Source organism: Aspergillus uvarum, assembly GCF_003184745.1.
Source record: "Aspergillus uvarum CBS 121591 unplaced genomic scaffold BO82scaffold_66, whole genome shotgun sequence".
In the NCBI taxonomy this organism is placed as follows: Eukaryota; Fungi; Ascomycota; class Eurotiomycetes; order Eurotiales; family Aspergillaceae; genus Aspergillus; species Aspergillus uvarum.
Window position 1 is genome coordinate 90,994 of NW_020291363.1, and position 21,399 is coordinate 112,392.

Here is a 21,399-nt window from a genome sequence, read left to right on the forward strand (position 1 = left end):
CATATAGGGCGAAGATCCAGACTTTCTACCCATCTCGCAGGCAAGAAGCCTGCCTGAGAGACGCAAGCCAAAGAGATTCACCAACAGTGCACATTGCCTGTTCGTATTGGAAAGACTTGCAAAATGGTGTCATTTTGAAATGCATGGTGCCAATCTGTAGACTATAGTCGCGGGGATGATCAGAATAAGCCCAGTAGAACCTTGCAACTTGCAAATTGATCCTCTGGTTGAATGACGAAGGAGAAAATTGGCTTCGTGAAAAACAATCTGGCATCTGTGAATTATATATGTGTTTCAACTGTGGGAACTGCTTAATTTTTACCAAATACAACCACTCGCGGGCAATGGATTGTATACCCTATCATTCGAGCCCATGGCTTGATCAAATGCTTGGTAACCCCCCAATACACCGAGCATTATACCAAAGAAAGTAAATTACCAGATGACTAGCGGGTGGACTAGCCCGCCCTGACACCTAAGATCTCACAGTCAGGTGACTCATTCATGGATGACGAGATGATTTACAAACAGACAAACTCTGTGAGCAGGGGTTGGGACTGGCTTGTAGATTCAGCTAATATCATGATTCTCAAAGACGCGGACCTCATTCGGTACATCCTCCAATTCAAAATTTCGAGGAAATAGGGTTCATGTAACCAACTTGTATAGCAAACCTCCACTTTCAAGGTCTCGCCAGATGTACATACGTTTATCTCCCTACTAAACTAAGTATAATTCAAGTAAAAGTTATGGCTGCCTAGAACCGCGCCCTGTTGTCTAAACAAGCCTGACTACTGAACTACAATGGCGTGCCCCTGTCAGAGGTGGCTAGACAAGGCGTGCAGCAGTGGGGAATTTGAGAGGCGTCAATCTACAACAGGTAATCCGCACTCGTATTCTTTGGCGTAAAAATGGATCCACGGATCTGCAGGAGATTGCGGATCCAAAAGTACCGAGTGGGCCGGCTGCGCCAAGTCCACCTGTAAGATATCAACCTTGACTTCGTACTTCAACGGTCGAGAATCACACTAGGCAATGCTGTGAATTGTTAGCAGGTCATCTAAAACCCTGCTGGTTGTTTTCATACAATATGAGGATCAAGCGTGTTGAGATAGCCAACTAATAAGAAGTCGCGTCTACATATTAAAAAGTAGTTTTTATGCGACAAGGGTCTATCAGAACGAATTGAGATTCCAATGTAATATTGTCAGTTTAAGAGCTTTGCACGGTCTTTTAGGACAATTCACACTATATAAAACGCGAAACGGTACATTCTATTCATCACCGCCACAGCAGCACTCAAAGCAAAGCAGGCCACAGCACCTATATTTTTTACCCTCCTTAGCAGAGCATAAATGGCAGAAGTGGATAACCCATACGCCACAGCAGACATTTCCGGCTTCAACACCGCCACGTAGATTAAGTGATGTCGCTTCAAGTGTCGTCCCCTTCAAGAATGGTCAGTTCGCCACGCAACTGATGTCACGCTGTGTAAGGAAGAAGGAATTGTCCATACCGTCATGTTAGCATTGGGGACTTCAAATATAGATTTGGCGATTTGTGTTGCTAGAGCAGACCCCACTCAATGCTTCAGATCATTGGCCTTATGGAGATATTAGACATATGAAGCTATGTGGTTTATTTCTGTCTGACAAGGTAGGACTAGCGAGACATTAGGCAACATAAAGGGTTAAGTGTCTCCGAGTCCTGCATGCGGTAACCTACGTGGGGAGTCTAGAATATCCGGACGAGGAGCAAAAGTCCATCATGTGTCTATCGACGGAAAAGATTACCTGAAGAGACAAGAGCACCGAATTTCGCCATTAGGCAACCCGAAGTCCATATTATTATTTGTTATTACCCTCTGTGCTGAGAGCTTACTTATGATATGATGACTTTCAGTCCAGAAATAATTCCTCAAGTGCACGGACAAGCATTCGCATTTTGCAATAAAGATTCCATGATAAAGCCTTTACTATGTTCTTGTAAAGGTGGCTTCCGAGTATTTTGTCGCAGAAGTTGATGCTGTCATTGTGTGGCTCATAATGCATGCTTTGAATAATACTCGAGCGGAGTGAGGAGAATGAAACCTCTTTTAAATTACAGGCATGAATGAACTCGTTATGCCGAAGGACAAACAGGAACAAAATGTTAGAATGTCTGTGGAAGGCGCGGCCTTCTCGAATCTTTCCCTTTTTACACAGTTGAAACCTCGGGTCGGTCTGAAAGTGAACCAAGAATATGAGTGGAGCAAGCCCAGTTCCAGAAATGACACCAACGAATTGAGCATTAGACTAGGGCCGCGACCCTGAAACCAAGGCAATTTTTAAGTTTTTCTAGGCTTTCTGCATGCTGGATGCTGTTGCATGCCGTAACGCTTAGATCTCGATATGTTCTGTCGCATGTGACAGAACTGGATGAGCCCCTATTTTTCCTGACACAGCATATGGCCGAGCCACAGACTCAACCTTCACTTCCTTTCTGATTCCCACCTCAGCCACTGTTTGGTAGTGACACTGTTATGGCCCCGTCAATTACACCCTATACGCAAACGCATGCGCGAAAAACCCATCGAAAGTCTCGCTTTGGGTGCCGCAACTGTAAGCGGCGCAGGATCAAGGTTGGTGGCGGCCCTAAACTCTTCTCTGCCTCATGCAAGTGGTAACCGACGATTTCACGCAGTGCGACGAGATAAAACCACATTGTACCAATTGCATACGTCACGCAATTGATTGCGATTACAGCTCACAGCGCAGAATTTCCAGCAGCTCGCCGACCGAAACTAGTTCCTCTAACTCGTCTGTCTCAGATAGAGCCGATGGTGACTACACCTACATCTCATCCACCCCTACGAACTTTAAGCCCCCAACGCGAGCCCATGGCCCTTCACGCACCTCGGCACCTCAGCCCCACCAATCTGCCCACCCCTCGCATGAAATTGCGAAGAGGCCATTCGAATTTACAGCTACCGACATGGCCCTCTTCCATCATTTTCTAACTTCCAAAGATTTAACCGCAGTCCAACCCCGCGCTCAACAGCAACTCTGCCGACTCGGTTTCTCCCACCATTATGTTCTGCGCCTTCTGCTAGCCTTCGCCGGATTCCATCTCGTGCGGAAATCAGCAGGCGATCCAATGGTCCAGTATATGGGCACGGCGAAGGACTACTTTGCTGAGGCCGAACGTCACTTGGAGACAGCGGTGCAGGAGGTCGCGGCCCTGGTCCCGCAAGTCCATCCCGACAATGCGCCCGCGATGTACGCGTCCGCGATCTTCATCTTCATCTCCTCCCTGGCTAAGGGCCCGCAACCGGGCGAGTACCTGGCCTTCCGGGATGATGGCGGGTCTGGATACTTGGGGCTGTTTCTAGGTGTCCGCTCAATCCTAGAGCTTTGCCAAAACGACATCCCGACCGATGTTTTCGCCATTTCTGGGGACGAAAGCCATACCTCGGATACATCCGATGGCGACCTGGCAAGCCAGGACGCTGCTATTCTCGCAGAATCTCAGAACTACGAACGCCATTTCAACTCGCTGCGCCAGCTGCTGTCCATTTATGTGCCTGACCCTGACCCTCGCTCTCCCAGCTATTACCGCATGTTGAACCACCTTCACTACTGTCTTTCTGCTGTCTTAGGTCCCGGTCCCCGTTTACCCGGGATGTCTCTGTTTCCGCATGTTTTCGCATGGCTATACCAGTTACCAGATGATTTAGTGCATGATCTACAGAAGAGAGAACCGGTCGCTCTCATCCTCTTCTCGTTCTTTTCAGTTCTGTTACACCAGCTGGATGCCGTCTGGTTCATCCACGACTGGTCGCAGCATATTGTCAGAGGCGTTTGCTCTAAGCTCGATCCTGCGTTCCGGCCGTTCATGCAATGGCCACTCAACCAGGTGGGGCTCGGTGATCTGGAACAGGTCTTGTGTACAGGGACCGAACTTGCTGCTTATTGTAGTACGCCAGTCGGTCTTGAAGAATTTTAGCGATGAGATCGGTATGCATAGCGCTGCCTAAATTTGCTTCGTCTATCTCCTAGTAATCCATGTCCAAGAACGAAAATATTCCTTTCTACCGGGCGCACAAGGTTGAAACTCGACATTTCCCATCGAGCCAAACCTACCGTAAGCTTAAACACAGCGGAAACTCTCCGCAGAAGAAGCATCGCCTCCCATGTACTTCGTCTGCGCAGGGTAAGAACACAGGATGCGCGACTGCTTCGTGCCATTGAACCCTGCGTACTGCACGGGCAGAGTCTCAGGGGCCGTCCCATTCTCCCCCCACAGCCTTAGGGCATCGAGCGTCGTAATAGGCTGCCCTCCCACACCGCCCGAGCAATGCCTTAACCCGGGGGCCTCGAAGAAGCGATAGAACTACTGGACATCGGGGAAGAGATCAGTCATGGCATTGTAGTAGAATTCGGTGTCCTTGGTCGGAACACTGGGGTCGACCTGTGCGCGAGCTGATGGCTAGATCTTCTCTTTCCTCGAATCGTCACGTGTATAATCACGAAAGGGCAAAGAACATACCAAGCCATGATACGTGATGAGCTTTCCGCCTGCCTTGCGGAACTCGCTCAAGTCGGGAACCGCTGCGTTCATGAAATCGGTATACTCCTGGCTGGCGAGGTGGAAGGCCCGCTCGTACTCCGCGCGAGTCATCTTGCTCGTCTCGAAGCTGGCGTTCTTGGCCACGAACAGGTTGAACCAGACATCCACCTGGGTGCTGTTTTGCCCCGGCACGGATCCATAGCTGCTGATGTCGGAGCCGGGGTTCACCCCGTACCAGAGGAACTTGCCATCCTTCGTCCGCGGCCCGGACCAAGCGGCATCACCGATGATCGCGGCGCCTTCGCTGAGCGCATTTGTTCGATTCAGGGCGGGACAGTGGAAGTTCTGGTTAACAAACGTGTACGGGCTGTGATCACACGCAATCATGTTGGAGATGATCCTGTCCACAACCCCATCCTTCGGATCACAGTGGGCGATAGCCTCCGCCGGCAGGAAATTCGACTCGCACGCCAGCAGAATGATTCCGCGCCACTCCCGCATCAACAGCGGGTAATATACCGCGGAGACAAACTTGGTCTAGGACTGTGCGGGCGCGGACGCCGCGATGCCATCGTACGCCGTCGGATACCGCTGCGCTAGCATCAACCCATGTCGCCCTCCCTGAGAGCAGCCACTCCAGTAGGAGTAGTCTGGCTCCCGTCCGTAGAAGCTGTGGACCAGGCTCTTGCCGATGACCGCTTGGTCGTTCAACAAGCGCGATCCAAGATTGTGCAGGGCAGCCGTAGTCGACGTTGCCGGGGCTTTTAAGCGCCCAGGCGTTGGGAAAGACCGCATCGCCTAGCCCCGCGTCGGTCGTCGTCGTCGCGTAACCCTCGCCGATCACTCCGCTCATGAAGAACTGTGACAGCACGAAGCGACCGGCCTGCCAGCCTCCGCCGCCGGTGGCTTGTAGGCGGCCGTTCCAGCCGTGGCGTGGGAGCCAGGTCTCCACGGTGATACGGTCGTCGTGCCCCGGGTGTGTGTAGGTGACTGTGATGTTGCAGAACTCTGCATTGTGCAAGTCGACGTCGCCGTGGTTGTAGTTGAATTTGGCTGGGATAGTGCGAGTGTAGTTGGTTACCCAGGCGGCTGACGGGTTAAGGATTTCTGCGCTGAAGACGGCTGGGGGTTGGATCGCCGAGGGCGAGCAAATGAGTTTCAAATCTAAACCTAGGAAATGGGGAATGAGAAGTCCAGTTCCGTGTAATAGTAGACATTATATACGAAGATACGACAAAGGGACTTGTATGTGGTGCAGTTTTTATGGTTCCAAATCAGCTGATTGCGAGCGAATTCTGCTTTTTCTTATACCATGACATGCGCATGCGAAAGTCACGGTTCTGTTCTATCATCTCCGTAAATTCTCTTCATGCATATACGAATGCGAACTTCTTAGTATTGCACTGGGCCGGCAGTGGATGCTTGCCACTGCACCGTGGACAACTTTCGGCTATACCCGACTGAGGACTGGATCGTCCACTTGGCTTCCTGATTTGGATGATTTGGCGGGCGGGCTTTCCATAAAGGGATATTCGTTTTCGGATGGATTTAATGGATTCATTCCCGCTGCCAAGCATCATGTTTCCATTTCACTAACTTAGAGATCTTCCCCTGAATCGGCTGGAAAGCACATATTTGCACTTTTCTCGGTGAAACTGTGGATGCATGAACTCAACTCAATGGTTCTGAGTTATCATGTAGACAATATTTGACTCTGATCTGTGTGGATCTCGAAGCTCACAGCACGAGGTCAAGTATCCTTTACCCCCAGGGTTATGTAATGAGACTTGATAGAATGCTCCTCGTCTTGAGGCCAGAGAAAAAGAGGACTCGATGAAAATTTACCATCAAGATGGGGAGTTTGCCCCGTAAAACCTTGTTACATTCTCTTGCCACTATTCTAGACCTGCAACAGAATTTAGATCTATATGTATAAATATATATAAACAGTCCCCCTAGCGTTCTCTCTACACTCAATAGGCGTGTGCGTTTGAGATCCTTGCCATTTCGCCCTCGACCCTAGCAAAAGCTCCCTGACATTGTACAAGAAAAATGGGCCAGGTTGGGAGATTTGCATTGGTCCTATGGTCGAGTCTTTTGACCATTGGCTCTCTGATATGCCTTTTCATTGTTGCTATTGGTTGCATACATCCCAAGCAAGCAAAGGATCTCTATATGTTTCAGGTATGTTGATCTGATCTCGCAGGGCATGACAGGACCCAGGCTGACGAAGTTCGATAGATTGACCTCAAAAACCTTACAAGCTCGCCACACTCTGTGCTTGATACCACCCTCGAAGATATCACTGGCGGAAATATGAAGCAATTTGTGCAGGCCCTGCAGGAGGGGAATAAATCAGGAACCTTGCAAGATTTCTACACCATCGGGCTCTGGAACTACTGTGCTGGCAATAATCCCCACGATGGGGTCTACAACACAACCTACTGTTCTAAGCCCCGCGGTGGATTTTGGTTTGACCCGATCGAGCTCTGGGGATTGAATGAAACCGACATAGGGAAGCATCCCCCTCATCGGTTGCAAAAGACGCTGGATATCTACCAAAAATCCTCTCTTTGGATGCAGATCCTGTATCTCGTCGCTATCTGTACCGGCATTCTCCAGCTTTTGGTTGGTCTCCTGGCCTGCTGCAGTCGGCTGGGAAGCTGCATCGCCTGGCTTCTCACGGGAGTCTTCCTCTTGTTCACTCTTGCTGCATCCATTACTTCCACGACGCTCTTCGCCACTCTTGCGGGCATATTCAAAGTGACCTTCAAGGCCTACGGAGTCTATGGTCAAATGGGTCGACACATCTACATCGCCACCTGGCTGGCGGTCACTTTGTCCCTCTTAGCGGGAGTGTCGTGGCTCCTCAATTGCTGCTGTTTTCCGGGCGACAGAGCGAGGCGTGTCCCAACCCGAACTGGCGGTCCTGTCGTTGCGGCAAACAGTGCTTACAGCTACAGACCTGTTACTGCGCCAAAGCTTCCAGAGGTATCTGATCACGTACCTCTGCTCATTTGCCCTTCTCCTCCGCAAGCTCACGACAGGCAGGACTATCGCCCTTATCAGCAGCAACAGCAGCAGCAGTACCAATACCACCACCAAAACATATACCCTGAAGCCCACGAGATGCGTTGACACAATTGATAACACTCTGACGTCAGTACTGCACTCCGGACACAAGTTTGCTCATGATGTTTTGTATCTCAAGTTATTGTATGTCAATTTTGTTCGGTATCTAATCACCTTCAAATCGAAAGACTATATGTATGGAAGCCAACTGTAATATTAGAGCTCCACTAAACGCTGAACAGCTTCAGTCCCACCAATTTATGGCATACACCATCCGAATAGGGGCAGGTAATCGGGGACAGATGAAAGAGATAGATTATGAGAAAGCGTATGGGATGAGCAGAGTAAACAACGTTCAGCTAGTCACCAGAAATATGTGCGACTTGACTTCAATTCATGCCGCACTAATGTCGTACACAAGTGATAAGAAGTTTCTATCTAAGGGCAATGCATTTAGAGTAATTTTTACTTACTGTTTAGGACGCATGTGGCTTGGTAATTTAAAAAAGTGCTGATTAAACTCGATTTAGCAGGGTACTGATCTGGTACAGGGTATACATGACATTGAGTTGCCAAGCGGAATGGCAATTTTATGCCTTTCGGGGCAATCTATATCAATCTATTATAATTGCTGTAGTTATCCCGAATTGCTTGAGGTGAAGAAGTGCGGTGTAAGTTGTTAAAATTGACACATCGCATGATAACGCTAGATATAGATCATTTGAGAAGTCTCAGAAAGTAACGAGGTACCTGCACATAGCAGGGCAGAATGTGTCTAACATACATCAACCTACGTTACCAGGAACACCCCGGATTTGCTGGCCAAGGGCGGGGATTAGCCTCGGCTATTAAGGCTCACAGCCAAGCCTCAACCCCACACCTGTGCTTACGCTTTCAGAACCTCCACCTCATGCCTGTCCCATCCTTGTTGCTAAGGCTGTTATTGACTGCGACGTTAGTATTATCTCCAGCTAGCAACGTCGAAGCCAAGTTCGTCCCCATATTTTATACAGCTGGTCTGTTCTCTGAGAGGAGTATGCCTTTGTCACCGGAGATTCAGGACTTCATCCGTGGGTTCAAAAGCCGCTGGGACCCGTCCGTGAATGCAGCGTGCGAGCGATTCTTCGAAACATGCCATGCATCCCTTCCTCCTTCGGATGCGGAGTCAGTGATCGAATGTGAAAAGGATGTCAAGTACGGGCCAGATTCCCGACATCGCTTGGATGTATGCGCATAATTCTCCGGGGTATCTAGTAGACGACTGGGGGTTTTCATCAATTGCAAGGTTCGTGGCTGATGGGCTTATCATAGCTATTCTCGCCCGCCAATGCGCCTAAGACAAACGCAACCCTCCCTGTCGTCGTCTACTTCCACGGCGGTGCGTTCAAAGCGGGCGACAATACAATCACACAGCACCTGCATGCCAACATCGGTAAGCTTTCTCATCCACCCGCAAAAGGTCGATCATAATGCATGGACCATTATCCGCGTGGTAGTAATGAATCGATAATCAGGTAAATTCTTAGCCGCCAACGGCGTGATCGGAGTCCTTGGGACATACCGCCTGCTGCCACTGGCGCGGTACCCGGACGGACGGGAAGACGTCGCCGCAGCCCTGACATGGCTGCATAACCATGTTCATCGATATGGAGGTAACCGCAACGCCATGTTCGCCCTCGGGCAAAGTGCCGGCGGTGGCCACCTGGCCATGGCTCTATACGCAGGGAGGCTCATCTCCGACGAGGGCCAGAGCCTGGTGCGTGGAGTTTTGCTCCTAAGCGCCGCGTTGGAATATGATCTGGGTAAGGAGGATCGGCGTAGAAGCATGGAGGCGTACTATGGAACAACCGATCACGATGTTATCGACGCTCATTCGGCTCTTGGTACTTTCAAGGGGCTGTCTGATGGGGATGATGAGGCTGGAAGGACAACGCCTGAGCTTTTTGTTGTGGTTGCGGAGTGGGATTTTGCGGAGTGTGTCCGGGGTAATTTGGATTTTCTGCAAGCTTACAATAGGCAGCGGCGCCATCTGCCCAAATTTGAGGTGCTTTTGGGCCATAACCACGTTAGCTACTGTTTGTCCATCGGGCTGCCGGGTGATGAAGTTGGTCCGAAGATCGTGGAGTGGGTGAGGCAGTGTTTGAAGGAGTGAGGGGAGTTTCCATATTTCCGTGCTCATTTCTACTTCGTTCCCATATTTAATGTATTGACACCAGAAAGTATAACTTGCAAGTCTTATCTCGTGAGATGTAAATTCAGTAGGAATACGTGTTTTATCTTGTGGCCAAAGTTCTCAAAGCCCAAGCTAGGCTCCAAGGGCGACAAGTCACATTGAGGAGGATTCACATGCAGTATGGCGGAAGCAAAGGATAACTATGTATTCTAATATGGAGAAACTAGAGGACACTCCACATTGCCCAGTGCAAGCTCAATCGGTGGTGTACGGGCGTGTCCACGTCAGCACTGATCCTATGCGCATAAGCACTAAGACAGTTATAATAAGCACTACAACGAGGCTGCTAAGCACTAGCGGTTCGCGTATTGCCTGTGCTCTGCCTTGGCATGCCTGTCACTCTCACCGCCAAGGACGTGGGATCGACATCATCGTAGAAGAGCTTCCCCCTCCCCCCTCCCCCCTGGCCTCTCGATCTCGTCTCACTTGCACTCATATCTCCACAGCAGTGACGCCATCGACCCTCACACAGAATGGCGACCCTAGAAGAAAGACACCCCGAGCTCTTCAGACCATTGAGCAACGAGTCTCCCAGGGGCAAGAAGCGGACCGTTCCTCTGGAATGTCTCTGTCTGGGCTTCAACCGCACAGGCACGGCGTGTAAGCACATTCGCATAATTATAAAGACACACCCAGTTACTGATAAACCGGATTAGCCATGTGCAGCGCACTCGAGACCCTCGGCCTCCCCTGCTGGCACTCCACACAATTCCTGTCCACACGATTTGGTGACATCGAGATGTGGCAGGAGGCCGTGGACCGGAAGTTCTTCGGGGCAGGGCACAAGTTCGGGCGTATGGAGTTCGACCAGCTACTGCACGACTACGGGGCGGTCTCATCTGACACCCCAGCGATCGCCTTTGCGGAGGACCTGGTGGAAGCATACCCCGAAGCCAAGGTGGTGCTCGTGGAGCGGGACATTGACTCCTGGTACCAGAGCTGGATGGATACAGTGATCAAAAACACGTATTCTCCGGTCGTCACAATCGTGTACCATATCGATCGGTTCTTTACCCACCCGATCGGGAAAATCCATAAGACGACCTTCAAGGGGTGGGCGGGCATTTCGGGCCCCAGGGATGCGCCGCTCAAGAGCAAGGCCAAGTACCGCGAACATTACGCGCTTGTCCGGAGGGTGACCCCGAAAGACCGGCTGCTGGAGTTCAAGCTGTCTGACGGCTGGGAGCCGCTTTGTGAGTTTCTGGGGAAGCCCGTGCCGGACAAGCCCTTTCCGCATATAAATGAGAAGAAGTGGCTTGATGAGAAGGTCCAGCTTGTGCTGATGAGGGGAATCAAACGTCTGGCGTGGAAAGTTTTGGTTTACTTCCTGGTGCCATTGCTTGCAGCGGGCTTGTTCTACTATGGGCTTATGTGATCTCCTGTGTGAAGCTTTTCAGTCTGTAGCGTACTGAATGTATAAACGCACTCCACAAAGCCTCCGTGCTCGGCTAAATATGATTCTATAGCTGGAAGGAAAAACATACAGTCGACCAAACAAAAAAAAGACTCTTTGCTAAAGTTGACATCTACAAAGTGTCCCGCATATAGAGTCTAAATACTATGCTCGATGACGCGCGCTGAAATCGAGATAACAATACCTAACTCTCTAGTCCCATTCACTTTCCGCCTGAGCTTTCGCTTGTTCAAGAAGGGACTTTAACTCACCCCTCTCACGCTCAATATCTCGCATTAATTCTCCGAACGGATTTAGACACGGAGTCCTGTACTGATTTACCGCACGAGCATGGCGAGACTTGAGTCTCTATATTAGATTCTGATATCCCGTCATTGAGAGACTATTGTCGTCCCCATCATCGAATTCGTCGTCTCAATCGTTGTCCGAGTCGTAATTGTACCTGTCTAGCCAATGGCTGTTCGAATAGTCATCCGACTCGTTATCTGACCCGCCTACCCAGTTGTCATCTGAACTTTTGTCTGAATTGTCATCAGATTCGTCATCGGTCTGCCCTGACCCAAGCGCCTCAGCGGCATCCGCAGTCCTCCCGTGCCCGAGGTCAATACCAACTTGGGCCCCCGCCGCGAGAAGAAGTCGTATAATCAGCATCCATCGGACTTGTTCTTTAGCATCAAGAAGTCTTCTGTATTTGCGAGTCAATCTAACGGTGCTCCTGACTTGGTTGGTTGCTATGGCTAGGACAGTACCATGAAGATGCCCTGGCAGAGGCATATTAACGTCGGCCATTCCGACCTCGAGCAAATACCGAATGGCTCTGGGAGCACCGGCATCAACGGCGGCGGCCAAGGCACTTCCGTGGAGGCCCGTATGGAGAGGCAGATTGACGTTAGCCTGGCGACTCTCCACGAAGTATTTCATCAGCTCCAACGCATTTGCACTTCTTCGCGAGGACCATGCAGCAGCGGCCAGAGCGCTGCCGTACGCCCCATTGTGCAGAAGCAGATCGACATCTGCCCCCCCTTCCTCCACTAAGCATTGGCTGCCTTCCAGCCATCCCAGACCAGCAGCTAACACAAGTACACTCCCATAATCGCTTAAAGGTAAACGCAGATTGGCGTCCGCGAAGCCTTCACAAATCAATAGCTTCAACATGGTAAGATCAGTGTTCAAAATGGCTGCTTCCAATGCGGAGGATGTGAAGCGCGAGCAGCTCTGCAATCTGCTGGACGAGCAGTCATCGGTGGCTTTCTGGGAGTTGAAATCTCTGCTTACTGCTTCCAGGAGGCTTCTGACCACTTCGACTTGGCCCTGAGACACTGCTGCTTTGAGTGGTGGGAGGCCCGTCGGCGAATTGGCTTGAGCGGCAATAGAGACGCCTTTGTGCATAAGAGCCCGCACAATCGGGGCATGGCCATTCCTTACGGCCACCATCGTGGAACTGGGCCCGGTGTCATCACTCCAGACAGGGCTCAGCTCGGCTCTTCTCCACCAATTCATCAATGTTTACACGAATCAATACCTACAGACAGTCAGAACTGAGCAGTCTGAAGGTCCCATGTTCTCCAACGGTGCCCAGAGGCGGTATTGCGCACTGCTGGCTTCCGGGGCACCGAACAACTTCTCGAGTAGGCCTGTTACGGGTGCCAAGTTGTTATACATTTCCACAGGGCTGTTCTCGAGTCTCTGAAGGTGCTTGTGTCAGTTGAATGCGCTGTATCGCATCAGCACTGGTAAATAATCAACCTCGGCGCCCAGTTTAGAAGGCAGGCTTGAACCTATCAAACGACTCCAGTAAGTCTCAGCATTACCTGCAGACAGACCTTGCTGGCCATCAAGTTGACCGCCACGTTGTTCCAACCGTGGCGTTGTTCAAAGTACTCTGCACCCGAAAGATGCGAGACTCTCCACAAATCCTGCTCCGAGTCTATGACGAGGAGATTGCGACACAAGGAAAGCAACTCATCTGCAGTGATTGGGGCACATAATTCCACCCCATCATGCTCGGGATTGACACGGATTGCCTCCAGGAGCTGCTGTCGTGAGAGTGGGGTGTTCACAGCCAGGACCCATTGGAAGGCCCGTTGTGCAAGGTTTCGATCGTGGCTCCCGCATTCCAAGATTGTCTCGGCACTGACGCCTTTCGCCAGCTGATCGAGCTGCAGAGCGGTCCATTGAAACCTGCCCGAACATCAGCAGCCGCCATTATAGTGCTATGACTGCGCAAAACGAACGTGTGCTTACATTCCATCACATTTCTCTAAAAGAGCTGATATTACTGGAGCGTGGAGTTCCTTATATGCAATTACGTCAGGGATCCTCTGCCTGATATACGTCTGGATATCGTTGCGGTTGTCTGTCGCCTGAATTTTAATATTCGGGTGGGATTGGAATTAACTTCGGATATCGCCGTCAGGGTGGCTTGCAATGAAGAGTCTAATCGGTCTTCTGCTGACTTAAAGCAATTTCTCAAACAGTCGCAGAAGTTCTTTCCGCGTTACAGGGTCGCACTCGTCAAATGCATCCAGTATCAGGGTGGTCCGGGGATAGAGATTTAAGAACTCAATCAAAAGAGTCTTACAAAGTGCAAGGTCTAAACCTTACTGCACGAATCCGCTGCTCCTTATAGCAGATCCGAAGCTTGAACTGAATGTAGCAAAAGCTGATTCTGTTTGCGCAAGACGACAATTGGTGAACATAGCTCTGGGCTACAGCCAAAGGGCGTGTACGGATATCCTCGGTTCGGTTGCAGTAGAAGTAGGCAAAACCTTTGTATTGGCGGTCGTTCGGAGAGTGCCTTCGACGTGGTCGATGACTCTCAAAGTGAGAAAGGTCTTCCCCGTTCCCGCTTGGCTGCTGTCAGTTCTCGATCCTGTAAATAACGCTACTGAGGCTAAACTTACGAGACCCTCGCAGCCACAGCACAGCTATGGAGCTACTCTCCTCCCACTGTCGGAAGATACGGTGTTGTAGCAACCAATCTCCAGCGGATCATCGCAATGATATTTTTCCTTCGGGGTCGAATCTCTTCGGCGCACCGACGAGGTCGCGCTTTCCTTCAGTTGTTGTTCTGTATGCTGATCGAGGTTGTGCCGTGTGCAGTTCGAACTGGTGGACCCACGATCGGCATTAGTCTCCCTATGCCATATTCGATCCCAGCCGTGTGAGACCTTCTGCCTCAACCTTCTCATATTTTCATCAACACGTACAGAGTAGAACCGGCTCTGTGTAGCCAAAAAGGGGTAGAGGCACTCGTTTTTGAGACCTTCTGTCGAGAAAATCAAAACTGGTTGTGGGTTGGGCTCAGCCGAACGCGGGGCTTGTGCAATAGTTTCAAAGGATGAGCCGTTCATGTCAGCTTGCAATTGGCGCGAACTCTCCACGGTATGTTTGCGTTTTGCATTTTCCGGCGAGGTCGGTCAATTGTGCCAGGTGTCCATGACCTTCCGTCGAGTTTTCAGGCCGATCTGATTTCCTGCTATCGTGTCGTTTGCCTTCGCAGGAAGGAAACTCTGTCCGATCACGAAATGATTTCGGGGCAGGCTCGCGGAGATTCGTGCCATGTACGCGGATGCAACCCCCTGTGCCGGAGACATTTTGCCTGCATCAGGATCTATATACTCTCCAGCTAGACATGCTAATTGAGGAACACTGCGTGATTTATCCAAAATCTACCATTTCCCCCGCACTCCTGTCTCGCTAACCAACCCTAGGAGCGTCACGGTCTTCCTTTTGGGAGCACCAGTATGATCTTAACATATTAAACTAGAGAGTCCTCCCAAGATTAACTCCAACACTTCCTGTGAACGACCGAACTATTTGCACAAGCAGATCAGACCGCCCGTTCAGTTCTATTCAAGCTATTTCCCGCGTCCTTCTCCTTCAGCCCGTACTCCGTCTCCAAACGCGACCGCAACTTGATATTTTTCTCGAAGAAGCAGAGCAAAAAGAACAGCCCGGAGAATGCGATAGAAATCTGCCATACCACGCACAGGCGGCAGGCACGGACAGGCCCCAGATAATGTCGAAGCTGCGGACCAAAGCCCACAGTGCTGTCGACGTCGCCGTGTCTTTCTCCTCGAGCCCGGCCTGAACTGCCGGCAGAAGCACGGGCATGATGGCTCCGGCGCCCAATGCATTGATTCTGACCCAGATGTCAAATGGTGAAGATAGATGGACACTATACTTGGCAAAAGTGAGCTCAACCACAGGGGCTTGAGGCTGCACCATACCTACACGAAAACGTATTGACACATCTTCGGAGATAAACTCAACCCTACCGAGTGCGAATGGAGAAATTCATCCTATACTGTACATTACCCTTATCAAGACCCTGACTTACAAACGGAATCCAGGGGATTCATGCATCGAGCCTCTGGATTTCTGGTTCTCTACTCTGTAATCTGTCCGGTAACAGGGGACTTTGCCGAGCTGGGAACACGCGGGCCCCACTGCTCTCGGAGATCAACCCTCATCTGGTTCACAAGCGGGCCCCGAAAGAACACGCGGAGACTCTGAAGGGCTAGGTAAATGACACGAAATATAATGGGCACGAAGTCGATTTTCCTGTACAGACAACAAGTCGCGTCGATCCATCGGCAGCTATAACCAACAAAGGACCAAGCTCAACCCCCAGAATCCCTCCTCCCAACATCTGCCAACTCGACCGCTTCCCCCTCCAACCCCGCCTCTGCCTCACGATCCACCTCTCCCAAAACCCACACCGCCTGCCCATCCGCATCCGTCCGAGACCAGAAATGATATCGTCGATTCTCACCCACGTTGTTCGCCATACTCGCCAACCGCTTCACGCCCTCGGGACCTCCTACCCAGGGAATCAACGAGCCGATCGCCTTTGGGATCCGGGGCGCATTATACCGCCCGAAGTAGCACGCGAACACGGCCACCAGCGCGATGACATCAATCGATAAGATCACGATGATGATGACGATGGTAGTGCTCGAGGGCATGAAGCCCCAGAAGGTGTAGGTGGCCACCCCCGGGATTTCCACTACTTGGCCGCGGGGGAAGATGAGGTCGCGGTTCAGGGTGAGATAGGTTGCGAAGGTGGATTGGTAGAGGGTTTGGATAGCTGTGGTGAGAGCTTGAGTGGTGTTAGTGGCGTCTGTTTGTTGCGCGGTCTGGTAGAGCTGCGTGGTCTGGTGGTTAGGGAAGGAGGAGAGGTAATACGGGAGTGGCGGGTGGATGGAGATGTTATGGACAAAAGAGCCGAGATTCTGGTTGAAGAGGCCCAGGGCGGTGGAGAGGTTGGCGTAGAAGGGCCCGGTGGTGAGCGGGACCGTATCAGGAACAGGGCTGTGTTGTAGAATGTAGCCACGGGGATCGACTTGGATCTCATAGAATTGGGTGTGGAGCTGAGGGGTGCAGTGCAGCGCTGTCGTGGTATGGTTGTCGTTGGGTAGGCTGGTAGCGGAGACGAAGAACCCGCCTCTCTGGCAGGCGGAGTTGTTGGCCCACACATACTGGATCGCTGGTCGCGTGGTGTCGTTAGAAACAAGAGGGAGCTGGACGTTGCATTGGGTGGTAGTGTCTGACGAAAGGGAGTAGGTCCAGTTCACCGTCCTAGTGTAATTGTCGATAGTCGCATAGTCCAACGGCGCTTCATCGCATGACAGAGAGGTCCCAATTCCGCGGATTATAGCATTAAAAACCACGCCGACGGCACTCTCATCCATATCCATTACAAACGGCTGGAATGAGAGATCCTTCGTGGTCCACGGCAGGCGCGAGTGATTCAATGACAGCGTGTAAACACTGCGGTCGAAACTGCCAAAGTCCGGGAGCAGAGTTTGACCGACAAAGCTTGAGTCCATGTATGAGGTGGTGAGACTGGAGGAGGCGAGATAGGTGTTGAAATGCGGCTCAAATAGACCGCCAGTAACAACGACAAGAATAAGATTGAGCACGCAGACCAATGACAGGCCGAACAAAGAGAGAGAGGGTCGTGGCCCTGATCGCTTCAACACAAAGAGGGTCTTCAGGGGTCCGTACGCTGGCGCGGACAACGCCGTTGGGGGCATCATCCCTTGTCGTAGTCTGATCCAGGGTTCTGCGACGCTCAGATGGCGGTGCAGGGAGTTAATCAGCGAGCGTACAACTGAAGCAAGCATGGTCGAGCCATAGATTAGGAAAGCCGTTGCGAACAGGAACTCGGCAGAGTTCATTGTGTCCAAGATGCGGACTCGAATCCATGAATATGTCAAGCCCGTTGCGGTGACAGCTCCGATGAGAAGCACGCATTCCGTCACAAACCATGGAAGAGTCAGGAAGTGCGGCATTGGATCTCCGCGTTTGGAGGCAGCTGGCGGTGGACCCATCTTGGCAGGAGACCCATCCATCAGAGACAATTCAAGGCGTCGACTGGCGGACCCTGCGGTCCACCTACACCAGAGCCCCTTGGCCCATTTGCGAAGTTGTCGGGTCCGTGCGACATGGTAGGTCGGTTGGGACAAGGTACAGAGCGTGTCGGGATCAATCAGGCAGGCTATCCAATTGCATTGCGCGGCAATGGAGCTGGGATCCCGATCAAGGAGGTTAGGCCGATGTGGGTATATGAAACTCAAAGCAAGAACTAGGGCACAGCTTGAAAACATAATGGTTTCGACAAGGGCAGCCGCGCGAGGTACCACCGCAATGGCCACCGAATATGTGGAGAGGATAGCATCGATTCTCACAGCCTCTGCCTGTTGGTCGAAGAGTCTATCGCTGGCGGTTGTGAATCCGCTGTTCCATGTACGGCCTATTGCCTTCAGGTATTGAGTCAGATTCAAGGCCTCCGTGTCTCCAACAACGCTGATGCTTTTGTTCCATGAGTCACTTGTGCGGGTATGCTCCGAGGACATCAGGCTCTGGAACCCGTGCACACTGAAATCCTTCTCAGTCAAGTCCCTAACGCTCGAAGATATTGGTTGAATAGTAGTGGGATATGAGCTGCCTGTGATAGAGACATTAGCGATCGCCTGCCTATAAAGTGGCTGGCACGCAAACAAGGTAATATTCGAGCCCAATGTTGTCCCCGCTGTGTTCTCCATATCAATGATTATGCCGAGCAGACCGGTGGAGGGACAGCCGGTGACGTTGAAGGCTGCTCTAGACACAGCGGCAATTTCGGACTGAAGGGGTTCCCAGTAGCGTGCTTGAAATTTCCCGTCCCCGAGTGGAGCAGAGGTGTTGACTGCGATACTGATCTCACAGGGAGCGGCTGTCGACATGCCTGGTAGCGTGACGTTCGAAAAATCCCACACCAGACCATGATCAGTCATCGAATCTCCGGCTGTAGAAACATTCACTGTACCCGGTACTGCTCCAATCACAGTCGCATTGACGCACGTGGTGTCGGACCAATACACGGACTGATTCATGCTCAAGGTGGAAAATTCCATTTTGCAATCCGATGGAAACGATACAGGGGCCACGGCATACGCCACGGTATTGTCTAGTCCAGGGTCATTGGCACGAGAGCTCTGCCAAAATTCCCTGTGAGCAGCTTCCAGTGCGAACCAATTGTCCTGGGTTTCCAGACCAACCAGGTGGGGCCAGCTATCTAGAGTTCTAGTCTCCATCACATCTAAGGATGTCAGGACAAAAAGACCCGAGAGCAATGAGGCCACCAGGAGGTGTATTGCCAAAGACATCAGAGAAACACATAGCACGATCCAATGTCGGTTTCGAGCGGCGCGAATTACGGCAACAATCCCAGGATCGAAGCTGTAATTGGTAAAGAGAACACTGGCGGAGGCACCTTTGGGATCAGCCAGCTGGAAGTACGGTTCCAAGCGCAGAAGGTCGTGGGCAAAGACTTCCCAGAGGACTACGGCGACCAGGCCGACAATGGTGGGGGTGTCTGCCCAAGCCCGCCACTTGGACGAAGAAAGGTCTTCCCTTTGTTTGTAATGAACGATGCCATTTTGGCGAGTTGAATATTGACGGAGGACTTCAACCGCAATGGCAATCAACAGCAGGACAGTCGAGAGAGTCATCAGATATGGCCTGCGCAAAGTGTGTGGCAGCCAGCCCTGCCGGTTTGGGGCATCATCAGCAACATTATCAGTTGCGCTGCCGGCGAAGGAATTGCGGCGGCCGCATTGCATGAGGTGTGGGGAGGGAGGAAGCGGGGTAGAACGGTGACTTGTCCGCTCATGACAGCCGATTAATTAGGAGGGATTGAATTCATCTCTGGGATAGATACTTGTTGGGTTCGAGGGGGAGATAGGGGGTGATGTGATGACAATTCGACTTCGGATGGTGACAGAAGAAGACAGCAGATTTTTTGGGAGGGTTAATGTTGGGTGCCTAGACTGCCTAGAACTGCTGAAGTGGGGAAAATGCACGGAAAATAGCAAAAGAAAAAGGGGTCCAGCCACTAAACAAGTAAAGTTAGGGCTTGGCGGGGCGGCGAGACCCCTATTGATACTTCAGGCTGCCACTTCCAGCCCTACCTCCATGCCTATTCATTCTACCTACCTAGTAGTACTGTACGTAATCGGGACATAGGGGAAGTGGAAACAATTCGAGTACATTATGTCTACCATAACGAGGAGAACCAGTTCGCTAGTATTGTAATTCTCCGCTCAGAAATGTTGTATGCATTTCCCATGGTGGGAAGAGTAGTAGACGCGGTAAGTTGAGGAAGGATGATGGAGGGGTATGGAGCAGAGAAATAAACGTTTCCCACTCCACTCCACCGAGAAAGGCAACGCCTAATACCAATTTGCAAATCCGGTCTCCCTAAGCTTTTGCACGGTACTCATCGTCGGTGACTGCCTCATGCCAGATTGTCTTCCCCAGGCCCACCACCAAATGTGTCATAATAGTGCCATCTTCGGCACCATGCCAATGGGTAGTGCCAGCCGGCGCCCAGATCAGATCTCCCGTCTGGATCCGACGGGGGGCATCGCCCTTGTCGCAGATCCAGCCCGATCCGGCCACGACCTTGATGAACTGCCCATGCTCGTGGGTGTGCCAATGAGTTCGCGCACAAGGAGTAAAGGTCACATTGGCAATCGCGGCGCTGTCGTCAAAGTGAATCATATCGAGGTAGACGTCCCCGGTAAAGGTGGCGGTGGGCTTGGCGGTGCTGTGACCTCCTGAGGAGTTGGAGAGGATGATGGATTTGGACATTGTAGGTAAGGTTGAACAGAGACTGTGAATAAATCCTGATTTCGTCAGTTCCAACAAGGTCGAAGCGGGATCAAGATATTTATATCTTTAATGTCATCAAAACATCCAAGTTTTCAGGCATCGAGAACCGCCGGATGACCCGGGCATAAGGTCGGTCGTACGCACTACGCTTACGGGCCCCACAGGTGCTGACACTCTCTTATCCCACCCTAAGTCCTACTCTCTGCTGCATCCCTGTGGGGCATGGATCTAAGGTCATTGGCGATGGCATTCCATCGGCCAATTCATAACACAAGGATTGTCAGAGTGCTGACACTGAGATCGCTCCTAAACCCCTATCTCCGTGCGGGGCTTCTCCACTTGATGACTGGCACGCCAGCGGTGCGGCAAAGCAGCCGAGTCGCAAGCGAGCAATATGTACGGAGTACTACATGTAAGTCAACACGACACCCACCGATTACAGCCTTGTGGGATGGAAGCTGGAAGTTCGAGCCGGTGAGGATTTCCTCTGTGCACCAAGTCTATGACTAGTCTGCTTGTAGTCATTTTTAGTTTGAACTGATCATCCACATGAGGGTTTCGAGAGCCGCCATGACGCCTTGTAGCCACCGCAGGATCAGGATGCCCGCAATGGTGTTGTTCAAGGGTGCGCCGATGGCAAAGAGCGTGAAACACGTGATGCTGGTCACGTAGGGAGGATTGGTCCCGATTCCGCGCCCGTACTATCCCGCCGCATATGAGCACATCCGCTTCCGACCAGGTACCGACATCTTGCATTTCAACTGGGACTAAGGCGATGAAGGCGCCTACACTCTTTGGGACGACGAAGACAACGCAATCCCGTACTTCTGCGCGGTGAACCGAGAAGCAGCGTGCTACCCGATCTCTATCACCGCCCGCCATCTCCGGCAAGAGTTCGACAACCCCTTCTTCGTCGGCAACTTCCGCGGCGCTGGATTCAGGCTGTCCTACAAAAAAAGCCCGTGTTCCA

At 51.5% G+C, this 21,399-nt stretch overlaps 7 protein-coding genes across 7 annotated transcripts; 4 read left to right on the top strand and 3 right to left on the bottom strand.

Annotated features, from left to right (window-relative positions):
- Positions 1-2,521: 2,521 nt before the first annotated feature.
- On the top strand, positions 2,522-3,996 carry BO82DRAFT_319316 (Zn(II)2Cys6 transcription factor domain-containing protein; the record flags this gene model as incomplete). The annotated part of the gene is made up of 2 exons (XM_025632674.1): positions 2,522-2,620; positions 2,683-3,996. 2 exons carry the CDS (start codon positions 2,522-2,524, stop codon positions 3,982-3,984), a joined length of 1,401 nt encoding a protein of 466 aa, XP_025487787.1. The 3' UTR covers positions 3,985-3,996.
- Positions 3,997-4,128: 132 nt separating this feature from the next.
- On the bottom strand, positions 4,129-6,125 carry BO82DRAFT_406018 (feruloyl esterase; the record flags this gene model as incomplete). Its single annotated transcript, XM_025639537.1, has 4 exons — positions 4,129-4,371; positions 4,528-5,085; positions 5,138-5,718; positions 6,005-6,125. The coding sequence occupies 4 exons, from the start codon at positions 6,123-6,125 to the stop codon at positions 4,129-4,131; spliced, it is 1,503 nt and encodes a 500-aa protein (XP_025487788.1).
- A 434-nt stretch (positions 6,126-6,559) lies between these two features.
- Positions 6,560-7,686, top strand: BO82DRAFT_423377 (SUR7/PalI family protein; the record flags this gene model as incomplete). The annotated part of the gene is made up of 2 exons (XM_025640240.1): positions 6,560-6,732; positions 6,790-7,686. Exons 1-2 carry the CDS (start codon positions 6,601-6,603, stop codon positions 7,684-7,686), a joined length of 1,029 nt encoding a protein of 342 aa, XP_025487789.1. The 5' UTR covers positions 6,560-6,600.
- An 854-nt stretch (positions 7,687-8,540) lies between these two features.
- On the top strand, positions 8,541-9,850 carry BO82DRAFT_358106 (alpha/beta hydrolase). The gene is made up of 3 exons (XM_025636190.1): positions 8,541-8,845; positions 8,932-9,052; positions 9,135-9,850. Exons 1-3 carry the CDS (start codon positions 8,657-8,659, stop codon positions 9,770-9,772), a joined length of 948 nt encoding a protein of 315 aa, XP_025487790.1. The 5' UTR covers positions 8,541-8,656; the 3' UTR covers positions 9,773-9,850.
- A 407-nt stretch (positions 9,851-10,257) lies between these two features.
- BO82DRAFT_358107 (sulfotransferase family protein) lies at positions 10,258-11,358 on the top strand. The gene is made up of 2 exons (XM_025636191.1): positions 10,258-10,453; positions 10,510-11,358. The coding sequence occupies exons 1-2, from the start codon at positions 10,327-10,329 to the stop codon at positions 11,226-11,228; spliced, it is 846 nt and encodes a 281-aa protein (XP_025487791.1). The 5' UTR covers positions 10,258-10,326; the 3' UTR covers positions 11,229-11,358.
- Positions 11,359-15,318: 3,960 nt separating this feature from the next.
- BO82DRAFT_386497 (uncharacterized protein) lies at positions 15,319-20,454 on the bottom strand. Its single transcript, XM_025638249.1, has 10 exons — positions 20,082-20,454; positions 19,187-19,303; positions 19,088-19,147; positions 18,880-19,045; positions 18,690-18,831; positions 18,538-18,650; positions 18,077-18,501; positions 17,720-18,034; positions 15,990-17,683; positions 15,319-15,833 (listed from the first exon to the last, which is right to left on the bottom strand). Exons 1-10 carry the CDS (start codon positions 20,406-20,408, stop codon positions 15,659-15,661), a joined length of 3,534 nt encoding a protein of 1,177 aa, XP_025487792.1. The 5' UTR covers positions 20,409-20,454; the 3' UTR covers positions 15,319-15,658.
- A 502-nt stretch (positions 20,455-20,956) lies between these two features.
- BO82DRAFT_406025 (uncharacterized protein) lies at positions 20,957-21,311 on the bottom strand (the record flags this gene model as incomplete). The annotated part of the gene is made up of 2 exons (XM_025639538.1): positions 20,957-21,130; positions 21,219-21,311. The coding sequence occupies 2 exons, from the start codon at positions 21,309-21,311 to the stop codon at positions 20,957-20,959; spliced, it is 267 nt and encodes an 88-aa protein (XP_025487793.1).
- Positions 21,312-21,399: the final 88 nt, after the last annotated feature.